Source organism: Manacus candei, unplaced genomic scaffold (assembly GCF_025592945.1).
Source record: "Manacus candei isolate 608988 ecotype Guabito, Panama unplaced genomic scaffold, ASM2559294v1 h1tg000028l, whole genome shotgun sequence".
Lineage (NCBI taxonomy): Eukaryota > Metazoa > Chordata > Aves > Passeriformes > Pipridae > Manacus > Manacus candei.
In genome coordinates this window covers 36,252,055-36,264,189 of record NW_026138076.1, presented here as the reverse complement: position 1 = coordinate 36,264,189, position 12,135 = coordinate 36,252,055, and the positions used below count along the sequence as shown (strand labels likewise).

General features: G+C 38.0%; 1 protein-coding gene across 1 annotated transcript in view; it reads left to right on the top strand.

Annotated features, from left to right (window-relative positions):
- The window catches only part of GRID2 (glutamate ionotropic receptor delta type subunit 2), a 692,444-nt gene that overhangs the window by 559,511 nt on the left and 120,798 nt on the right, over window positions 1-12,135 (top strand). The window contains exon 11 of the mRNA XM_051789746.1: window positions 5,945-6,257. Within this exon, the coding sequence (XP_051645706.1) occupies window positions 5,945-6,257 (313 nt within the window). The remainder of the gene's footprint in view (window positions 1-5,944; window positions 6,258-12,135) is intronic.

The following is a 12,135-nucleotide window of genomic DNA, read 5'->3' as shown; positions in this document are numbered from 1 at the left end:
AAAATCCCTCATCTAATTAGGAGATGTAACACCACAATGACCCACTGATTTATTTTTAACCATTTTTTCTGGTCCTAAATCTGATGTTATACTACACTCTACTCTCTACAGTACTCAGCAGATCACTGTATGAGTCTACAAGCTAAGAGGCATCTTAGTCCTAGATGGCTCTGGAAAGGAAAGTGGACCTAGAATGTTTTTTTTATTTATTTGCAATGAATGATTGACAAGGCAAAACTCGTAACAACTGAAACGGCTGACTGGAAAAATATGTATGGCATTCTTGTCCCCTTGGTAGGTAGGGATTCAAATAATGCTAGTAGCTTGCTTATGGTGGTAACCACCCAGATCTGTAAATCAGTGTCATGAGTGCAACAGATTGACCAGTCTGGTCTGATTTTGCTATAATCTGTAATCTGGTCTGATTTTTCTGTAAATCAGTCTTAATGAATATGAAATCTCTCTGTATGGTTACAAAGTATGAAGAGTTAATGGAACTGCATTTGGAATTCAAAAACTGTGTTTTCCCAATACTGTGTCATTGTATCATTTTTCATCTTCCTTACCCTTAGAGAATTAATTAACAGTAAAGTTCACTGTGTCCTTCTCTCCCATTCTCTGTCCCTCTAAAGGCAAAAGACAACCTCTGGGCAAGCAGCCAGTGTATATCTACCCCTTACCAAGTGCAAGCTGTTCTTTAAAGGTGGCTTTCTTATTTACTGTGAACCGAGTACTGCTCTCAGAACTCAAATATCTATCTGCTTGGCAACTTTATAAGGGGAAGCAAAAGAGCAGAGAATAGTTTTAAGTGAAAGATCTAACCTGTTTGAAACACAGTGTTTCCTTGTTTTCCCAACCAAGATAGTCTGGCCAACAAGTAGAGGAGTTCCAGAAACGGTGGGAGTGCTCTTTAGTTAGTGTGTCAGCCAGAAATGAGTTCTACAAAAGACAAATCTCACTCAAGGTAATGGCAAATAGCTGCCTTCTCTTTTTGTGTGCATAGAATCATAGAACCATTCAGATCAGAAAAGACCTTTAAGGTCATCCAGTCCCACTGTTAACCCAGCATTGCCAAGTCCATCCCAAAATCATGTCCCAAAAGTGCCACATCTACTTGCCTTTTAAATACCTTCAGGGAGGGTGACTCAACCACTTCCCTGAGTAGCCTGTTCCAATGTTTGCTCACCTCTTCAATGAATAAAGTTTTCCTAAAACCCAATCTAAACCTAGCACAGCTCGAGACCATTTCCTCTTGTCCTATTGCTTGTTACTTTAGAGAAGAGATCGACCCCCACCTTAGTACAACCTCCTTTCAGGTACTTGTAGAGGGCAATTGTAGAGAGCATCTCATTTAGAAAGGTGTCTGTGGCCACTACAGATGATGTGCCATATGAAATAGCAATTTCTGTAACAAGCATATGATTTCTGTGTTCAAGGTCCATATATACTGTTTGCATTAACCATCTTCAGCATGCAGCAGTCTCTGGTGTCAGTGAGAGCAGTCCTGGGCTGAACTTGTTTGCAGCAGCCCTGCTTGAGTTGGATGGCAGGGTAGAAGCCCAGCTGTGCCAAGTACATGCCCTGGGTCTACAGCTGGCTTTGCAGACATGACATTACGCCAAGTTCACTCTGTTTCAGCTTGGAAGACAAGGTTTCTGTTGGCTGTTAAAGTAGGAGCTGGAATCAGTAGAACAAAGCAACTGGTCTTTAATTTGAACTTGGAAACTGATTCAAGCCTCTCCTTCTTTGATTGTCAAGACCAATATTAGGTACACACTTGGTCCATACACTTTTTCTTGTCAAAATAAACTGAAAGTAGCCATACTGTGTAAAGCTTTCTGTTTGCTAAGCACCTGAACCAAGTCGTCTTCAGAGAATAAATGCTTCTTGAGAGAAGCACGTGGTACTCTTTTCCCTCTCCTGTCAAATGACCAGGGCTCTCACTGCATCCTGTAGAGCTTCATCTCACCAGCAGAATTAGCTCAGAGAGCAGCAGCTTTTTGTAGAGAGGCTAAAACCATCTCAAAGGAGCAGCACTTTACCACAAATCTTTCTCTTACTGTTAATTATCTGTGTCTTTTCGCAGTAATTCCTTTAGTTGCCCTCTCTCCACATTGCCTAAGGGATAAGCCTGTGTGACAGGCAACAGAAGTCGCTAATGCTGCTTCTGGGAAGGAACAGTAGGCTTTCCAGCATGACTCTGGACTTTCTGCATTTCACCATGCTACCTTGGTTGCTAGGATTTTTTTCCAGGGAGGAGCCCTCAGGAAGCAAACAGCATAGGGAAAACTTCCTGATTCCGCTTAGGTCCATCCAAACAGAAAAAAAGCCAAGTAGAAGCCTCTTATGAGGCTGTTTTTGTATTGCACCTTAGTAAGAGGAGTAGCATAAGAAGGAAGCAAGCATATTGAGAGGACAAAGTGAGAAGGAAAAAATAATATCTGAGTAAAAGGATTTTTATTTGGACGTATGTGTGTTAACTTGAGTAACAGTGTCTCTGATTAGTTTTTGCATGTCCGTATTAGTAAACTGTGTAACATGTGGGACTGTGGTTTATTGCTTCTAGCACTTGTTGAAACTTGATTTAACATTGAAAATGGATAAAATGAAGGGCCTCACAGGAGAAATTTCGAGTAGATTCATTTATTTTCCCTGTTCTTGATCATGAATTACAGGAATCATCAGAAGATTGTTTTCCACGTGTACGAGATGTGCTTGCTTAAGCAGTAGCTTAGGGACACTTCAGGAATTTCTAGGCTTTGCTGATAAGCTGGTTCTCTGACACCAGTAACAATGCTATCAGACCCATTTGGTCATTTCTTTTGGATTTTCTGATTCTGGTAATGTTACTCTACAGTGGCCACAGGAGAACGGTTGCTAAGGAAGATAAATATAAATTCCTAAGCAGGTCGCAAGGAGCAAAACAATGCCCTCTGCTGTTTTTTCAGTCAATTTCAAAAGTCATAGTTTCGTTCATGAGAAATGTGTAAGACATATGATAGTTGGTTGATTTTGGCACTGTAAAAACTGAGTGAGTGAAGAGCTATACGTGTTTATAATTCAGATTGGCAGGTTTATATCTAAATATTGACATAATTGCATGCATTTGCCTTTCTATCTCAGAAGCACTAAGTGAACCTTTACTTCTTCAGACTGATGTCTTCTCTGATCCAATGTGACATGTTAATGACAAGCATTTAATTTTTTTTTCATCTTCCAATTTTGAAACAAGTTGACAGAATCTATATGTAATCAAGAATGCTCACCATCAGTAAATCAAATATCAAATGAAGCTTAAGCTTGGTTTTGTGCTAGACATATAGTTTTCTGGTACACTGCTGATTATGACCCAATTTAGTAAGTTAAGAATATGAGTTGTCATATTTCAGTGTAGCTTTTTTTTCTTTAACAACTGAACACAGGAGTACTAAGAAGTACTACTGAGGAGTACTCTCTTTCAGTTTGAAGCCATTCCCCCTTGCCCTGTCACTCTGTCTTTCTTGTAGGTTCCCTTCAGGTACCGGAAGGCTGCAATTAGGTCATCTCAAAGCCTTAATTATATATGTAACATATAAAGTAGCAAGACATAATTATATCACTATTGTTGCTGCAATATAACAAAGGAAATGCAACATTTCCATTAGGACAATATTGTTCCACTGTCATTGTTGGCTGATAACCAGGGTGGAACCATAACACCAGGGAATTTAGAGAGACTGCTTCCCAGAGATGCAAATTAGAAGTGGTATTTCCATAAATATCATATGGTCTGTTTTTTTCATGCAATGTTTGTCAATGTATTTTATGGGGAAAAAAATATGTTTCACTGTAAAAGGCGGGGAGGAAGCAGAAAAAAATTCTATTAGTCATACAGTGAACTATTATTTGGTAAAAGTATCTTGTGTATGTTCCTTGTCAGTGGAGAATCTTTAAGCATCTTACAACAATGCAACTTGATTTAGCAACTCACAGTGATCTAGTGCAGTAGGGAAATATTTTAGTAACATGCTGATAATTGATACCCAACTAAACTTAAGGAGCAGAGGATAAGTCTAGGACTTTTTGTTTCCATATGTCCTCTTTTAACCCTGAATTCCCATTTTGCTTTTTGGTATACATTCAGCGGAAAAAAACCAAACTAATGCTATTCATTAAATACAATAATAATTTCCTGTTTGACAATTATTGGACTTTTACATTTGTAAATTATTTTAAAACATACTTATAGTCACAGCTGTGGAAAACAGTTCAAATGCTGACTGCTTTACATTTTCTCATTGGAGCTCAGACTTGACAGTTAGCAGATACTGTGAATCACTAGAGTCACTCGTTGACCAGAAGTTTTATCGTGAGAGGGTAGAGAGACTCAAATAACCTGAATGTTTCCATGGACAATTCTAATTACTGACTGAGTTTGCTGCTGCCCATGGGCAAAGGACAGTTAAATCATCACTCACAAAAATGTGTTAGGAAGGGACATGAAGTGACTTCATGAAGCCATACTTTCAGCTGTGCTCATCAGCACAACTTCACTTATGACACTTATAACCCACAAATTAAAGCTGAAGCTCTAATTCATAGCTTTTAAGCAAATCAATATTTTCAAACACTTTTTTGTTCAAATCATCAGGCCTCCAGCTATCTCCTGCCACTTTCTCAATCCAATGAACAATTAATATAAACTTAAATTAACATCATTGAAACTGAAATCTTATGTGCACTGTGATTAGAAGTATGTTTTTACTACGGGCTGCAGAGTGTTCTGCACATCACGTTAAAACGGCCCACTTGATATACAAATTTTTCTAATCAGTTTTAGCCACCATACCTTCCCACTCGGTATTTCATATCACATTTCTAAGGAACTAGTAATCTCTGTCTTCTTTGGGCAAGAGGAAAGAAATTCAAGAGAGTTAATAAAATTTGACTTTCAAGCCTCTGTGCTCTCCTCACCCCTTTCCAAAGGACCACACTGCTTTAGGCAGAACAAAAAGGAATTAAGTCACAGTAGTAGCAGTTTGAATATTTTAAGTACTCTTTTTCATATTAAAATATCTAGAATTCACAGTCGTATTGCTCCATATTTGAGCTTCTTAAAATGGTATCCTTGTGTCTACTTTAAATAACCTTTCTTGTTTTCACTGCACTTCTAATTGTACCCATGAAAAGTAAAGTAGCACCTGCTGTAATTGTGCCTGGTGTCTCTGGAGATCTAATACATGCTGTGAAATACTATGATTAGATCAAGGAATATTATTCATTCTATTTTCATCAGAAATGGATTCTTTAAATTGCACAAAAAATGTAAGTGGCACAAAGCAAGTCGAAGGTAGCTGCAGGACAGGTTGGCATTGCTGGAGAAATTGCTTGTCAGGGGGATATAGAGGAATAAATAGTAAAGGAACTGCATACAGCATCTGCTCTTCTGCACTTTAGACTTTACAGACAAAATTGATGTTTTATGGTACTTCAAGTGCTCCTAGTGTAGTAGCGCTTTGTCATGATCATCAGATCATCAAAATATTGGATACAAGATGGCTTTATCAGGCAACTAATTTCCTCTGATTGGGTCTGCTATACACAAAATCTGCCTTTTGCAACAATTGCATTGATGGCTTTAGTAAGCCAGAGTGACAAAAATGACCAAAAGTGGATTTCTTTCAGGTATTACCTGTGTTTGTAGTATTTTGATTTCTTGGAAAATAAAAACATGAATAGCTGATGTGCCAGAGTCCACCAAGTGAGATTTGCTTGCAGAAACCGAGACACATGGTATATGTATTCTGTTCAAGCCTTAGTCATGTTTCTGTGCTCACATATATGATGCTGAAGTCGTTGATCTTGGCATCTGCTTAGACATAAGTTTAGCTGCTAAATCACAGACGAATAAAGATCTCTTCTGTAGATCCTACTTATGCATGTTGTTCTCTCTCCCTCTCCTCAGAGAGCTGATATAGGGATCTCTGCCCTAACCATCACCCCGGACAGGGAGAATGTGGTGGACTTCACAACGCGTTACATGGACTACTCGGTGGGCGTGCTGCTTCGGAAGGCAGAGAAGACAGTGGACATGTTTGCCTGCTTGGCACCATTTGACCTCTCCCTGTGGGCATGCATTGCTGGCACTGTGCTCTTAGTAGGGCTACTGGTCTACCTCTTGAACTGGCTCAACCCCCCACGCCTTCAGATGGGATCCATGACATCTACAACTCTCTACAACTCCATGTGGTTTGTGTATGGATCCTTTGTGCAACAAGGTAAGAGACAGAGGGAGACTCTGCCTCCAAGAGAAAACCTATATACCCTCCTCATTGCTATAGAGACCTTCCTTTTCCCTATCTCCCTCCCACAGCCCACAAGGAACAGGAGCACTTGTGCTAAAAGGTTTCCTAGATATTTCGCTACCCAAGTGTGGGAATCATGAGAAGTTCAGGGCACTACTGCTAGCTTGTTGTGATTTGTTGTTGTGTCATTAGAGAAAGGTGATTTTTCTCTGGGTAAAAAAAGAAAAGGTATTTCTCATCATCTGCTGGAGAATTATCGTTGTTAATGAGTGCTATGTTCTTACACAGTCAGATAGAAAATGCCCTAGCATTTGGATTTTGAATTAGACTTGTCACCATTGCTAAATGGTCTGATTGTACCTGATATTCTTTCATCCCACTTCTGATTTATTTCAATTATCTTCTATAATGTTTAGACTCCAGCTTCTCTGGCCTTCCTGACTGCTTTCTTAATCCTCTCTAGCATCTGGTGTAGCCCAGGGTGTTCCTCAATTCTACTTATACTCCCAAGTCCTTCACAATCTACTTCTTCTGGCAGAACTTTAAACATGCGTCCTAAATACATCAGGGCCTTCAGATCTTGGCTGGGTATATACTGCTTAGAATTCTGGTCTGCAAGTTAGGGTTGTGATGCAAAATGGAATAAGAAAACACAGCAAAATATAAAAACAAAGAAGGTTTAGATAATAAACCTTGACAACAAAACAGAACGAATGCCTTCTGGCTTATCCATGTTTTTGTTCATCAGTCACTACTGGCACTGCAGGTACATCTATTTGTAATTGCATGGAGCATCTGCTCTACAAAGGGTCATGGCCACTGCAGCTTCAAAACTCCCAGATTATTTTTTGATTTTAACATGAATTTGGATGGAATGGTAAAGGTAAAGGTATCATATTTATGTAACACTGGCAACATGTAATTTTAGAATTACATTGTTCGCTGTTAGAAACAATCAGATGACATCCATAAAAGGTAAAGGTATCCATGAAAATCAAGTATGAAACTCCTAAAAGGGCAAAAAAGCTAAATTAATGTCACTTTCCAAAAAAAGGAAGAAAAGCTGAAGCTGAGGCTTTTCACATAAACCTAGAGACAAAACTTTTGAAATTATCTCTTGCATTGAGCACTGATGACCAGCTGAGGAAAGCTGAAGAGATTGTTTCATGTTTGTTGTGATTTTTTTTTTTTTTAATACAACCAAAGACTTAAGAGCCAACTGAGAGCTACAGAAGTTTTTTGAATGTATGTGGGTGGGTTTATAAAGTTTTCTTTCTGTCCAAAATATTCCCAGTGTAACTGTTTAGGGAATCCAACTGTGAGACAGCAGTTGGTCTGTTACAGAACGAGACTCCTTACATCTGTCTTCCTGTTAGGTTAGAACTTGTGAATTAGTTTCTTTACTGCATGAATGCGAATCATTTTATATAGGTTTATTAGCCTTAGCATCCCTGCTGTAATCCCAACATTAGTCCCTAAAAGCTTTATAGGAGACTGCCCAGCAAAGGTTTAGAGGCAAAGCTGGTTTAATCACACACTTCAATTTGAGCAATTCTTATCCGAATTGTTTGCCTTATGTTTATCCAAGTAAGCCTGTGTTGCTTGGTGTCCTGAAGTTGCCTAAGTCATAGATGCAGACTAGTAGCCCGTAAGGGAGCCCTTCAATACATTCTCAGCTTACAAAGAAAAGGGTTTTTTGACCAGTCAATGAAAATGACTGCTTAAGGAGGGCTTAGAGGGAAACCTTGAATTCAGCATGAAGTTGAGAAAGAAGTTAGATGAAAGTAAGTGGGATCAGGTGACAAAAAAAGCAGAATTCAATAGAAAAGGAAAAAAAAATAATTTATTTAAGGAAATCTGCATCCACTTCTTGTGGTAAGAGGGACATGAGGTGCAACTCATTATTATTAAAACCTGCTGGTGGTACATGGTATTTAGGAGCACAGAAACTGTTGTAGGACTTCAGAAAAAGAAATTCACAGACCTTGGAGGGTGAGAGTAATTATTTACAGAGAGAGACATCTTACCTCCCTACTGAGTGGATTTTCAACACATCTCTATAGAATCCACTAGAATAATATAAAACATTACCTTGGCTCCTACTGAGTGAGGGAAAGCTATAGATACATCTCTCCTTCAAACAACACCCAGTACTGTCCTTAATTTTCTAGAAGGAAAACTGAAAGACATTTAGTAATCAATTGATATGAAAATGTATGAAACAGACTGATTTAAACATAAAAGCTTAGAAGATCTCAGAAATCCAGTGTAAAAGAGTAAGAGATCCATTTATAATGTCAACCTGTATTTCACATTCAATTTGAATATAACAAAAACTATATTAGCTGAAGCATTATTGTTTACTAACCCTTGTGAATACAGACAAGTGAAAGTAATTTTCATTGACAGGGTAACTGACTATTGTCGTAATTTTGCCTCTGTTTTCACTCATCAGCTCTTCATTTAGCAGAAAAACTCTGCAGGTTTTATTTGTTTTGGAATACCAAATCTGTTGCTATTAATTGTGATTGGCATATCTTAAGTGTGGCAGCATGGGACATTTCAAATACTGTCACGTTCACTTAAGAAGCCTTTCAGCTGCTGATTTAAAGCATGACAAGGTACTCATTTCTGTTATCAAAACATGCCGCCAAAGATGCTTTTATATCCTGTGCTGACAGAAATAAAGCAGCATGAACCAAGTGCTTTGATAGTTCTGGATTCTCTGTTTGGAGCTAGCAAGTGCTTTCTGGTGTCGTCTGCTCTTTCTTTCCTTTAACTAGAGGAAAAATTTGCAAGAACACAGACTAGCTCCAGACCTGCCATGGCTCTGAAGACAAAAGAGGCCTCTGGTGCAACAATACAAGTAATTCTTTAAGGAAACCCATAACCTATTATGATTGAAACAAAAGGGATTTGTTTTGCTCATTATTTCTGAAATAGTTAAAACCTGCATATGTTACCAAATAGCTTTAGCTCACTGTGTCCCTTTTTATTTTTGTTCAGCCTTTACCCTGATGTCCTGTTCAAATTCTATTAACAAGTTTTAACCTTTTGCAATTTTTGAAACACCAGAGAAAAATGCTGTGTCATTGTCTATAGACAAAAGTCAACACAGATCAATCCAATGGTTTTGAAGACAGGTCTGTGATTACTGTCATACTGAGTTGCAAAATTTAAGTATTTTTAGTTGCTTCCTTAAAGGTAGAGTGAAACCTAATGTCACTGCTACTTCTATCACTTAAACTTAGGTCTTGAACTTGGCTTCCATTTTTTTCCCCCAATGACCAATCTAAGTACCATTTTGAGACTCTGGTATTGTAGATGTATGTTTTCAGTTGCACTTTATATTTGATGTTCAACCATTACAGAGATTGATCAAAATAATATACATTACTTTTGTAAGATACATTTGATTTTTTTAGTAGAAGTGACAATTTTGAGGATAAAGCTGCAGTGTAACTGGGGAGGCTCAATTAATATAAAAGTGTATAAACTGCAAAGTGGTTTTTTTTTTTTATTCTGTACTCCAGACCTTCATTTAAAAAAAAAAAAAAAAAAAAAAAAAAAAAAGAGTGACCAGTGCTTTGAAATGCTTTGGCCTACCACCCAATATACCCACTGAATCTGCAATATACTGTGACCACTAAGAAGGCAGAGACTTTTAGGTGATCTTGGCCATGCTGCCATGGATTACATTAAAAACAAATGCTTCTGACTCTGAAGTACTCATTCAGACATGAGTAGTTCAGACAATATCTGTTATCTCCAACTTGTCTATTTATGTCTAAGGGTGAAGCAAATTTGTAGATTCAGACTGTGGAGGATTATACTTGTGTTGAAATTTAGTGTCACGACTTCTGAATTTGTTCTTTTCCACTTGTATATCCTAGAAAACTAAGTGGCTAAAGCTCTGTATTTCACTTCTTATGACAATTACCTATTGTCAGTTGAACAGAAAGTGTTGTTACAGTTTCCTTTTCAAGTGGGTTTCCTATCTCTCTCACTCTATATTTCCCTGTGGCTTCTCAAGCCCCTCCTCACAGGTTTTTTCTCCACTTGTCTCACACTGCAGCTGGTGGTCACCATTGATGTAGCATTCTACTTGCATATCACTCATTAACCCCACAGGTCCTGCTTCTCCTGCTCTTCTCCATTGACCTGTCTCCTTCACGGGCTTCTGTTAATGTGTATTCAATGAAGTTAAACAAAGAGAAGTGCTAAATCCTGCCCCTGGGGAGGAACAACCCCATGCACTGGTGCATGCTGTCTGATGAGGTTGTGGAGTCTCTATCCTTGCAGTTACTCAAAAGCTATCTGGACACCACCCTAGGCAAGCAGCTCTGGGTGGCCCTGCTTAGGCAGGATGTGCATGGACAAGATGACTTCAGAGATCCCTTCCTAACTCAATGAGTCTGAGTGATACATGAATAATGATTTATTATGTAGCCTTTGCTCTAACTTTTGTGCTACTCTACACAACGACATTTTGCCTTCTCTTCAGCCATGGTATTGTTGCTATTCCCTCAAATTTTGCCCTAACAAGAACTTGCCAATATTGGGAACCTGCCATATGAACAGGAACCAAAGAACAGTCTTGGAGAAGAAACGTGGGGTTTCTAAAACTTTACTAAAATCTTCATCAATATTAACTGAATCAACTCACTGCAATGGCAAAATTTATACTTACTGAGAACCTAGTTTAATCTCCTGAAGGTTTTTTTTCCTGTTAGGGGCTCTTGTCACGAAATGCTCTAGGTAGCTCTCTGCTCTCACCATTACTGGAGAAAACCTATGATTTAAGAAACAGAAGTTCAATATATAGTTATTCCCAACTCATTTTGTATAATAGATCAGTTTTTGAGACAGGTGAAATGCTGCATAATTTTTACCAAGAACTTGAAGAAGAATGTTCAAGAGGATTTTATTTTCAGAGGAGCCTCTCAAATTTTGCTTCAGAATACAGTGATAAGCTTACTTAGTTTAATAGAATTCAACTGAATGTAGGCAAAGTAATGAAGTTACAGAAAATTACAATGTTTTGTATTTAATATGAAAGACACAGTAAAAGACTTAGTCTATCTCTTATCCCACTCTACTCATTTTGCTTTGAATTTTTCTGTAAGAGGAGGTGTTTCTGAACTAGCCTAGCAGGATTTTAGATTATGCAGGTAAAGATGCAAGGCTCTATTTCACTTGGAAATGTCTGTAAGAAAGAGAATCAGGGAGATGATTATTTTTTTGTTTTGCTATAATGGGAAATACCTTTAAAATGGATGAATCATTCAATATTTAATCAATTCTCTGTAACTGAAACAAAACAAACATTCATTATAATTTTATGAATAGAATTTGACCATAGGATAATGTGTACTTGAAGTATTGCCCAAAAAAGTATTATTTTCTTCAGAGATCTTAATATTCCTGCTTAACCAAGGAAAGTTATGAAGTGGATTATATTAAAGCATCACTGGTGGACCATTTTTTTATCCTCTTATGTTTTGGTTTGTTTCAAATGCTGGTCACAACTGGAGTTTTTGATTGGTCATCAGTGGTGTAAGTAATGGCCAATTATGTTCATAATGCCCAGTAAATGAGCAAATCTTACTGTTTGCTTTGCGTAAATTACATTTCATAAGAGCAATAAAACAGACTCCAAGCCTTGGCAGTTCTCAGTCATTATAATACCGCTCAGAATTCTGCCTTGTTCCTTGTATTACCACCCAAGGTGTGATATAATCCTCCTGAAATGCGCTGCCTGGAGTCTGCTGTTGCTTAATAAATTACTCCATCTTGCTTATCTCGCTCTGGGCATATTCCCTATCAGCAGGAAACCATTATGCTGTGACAA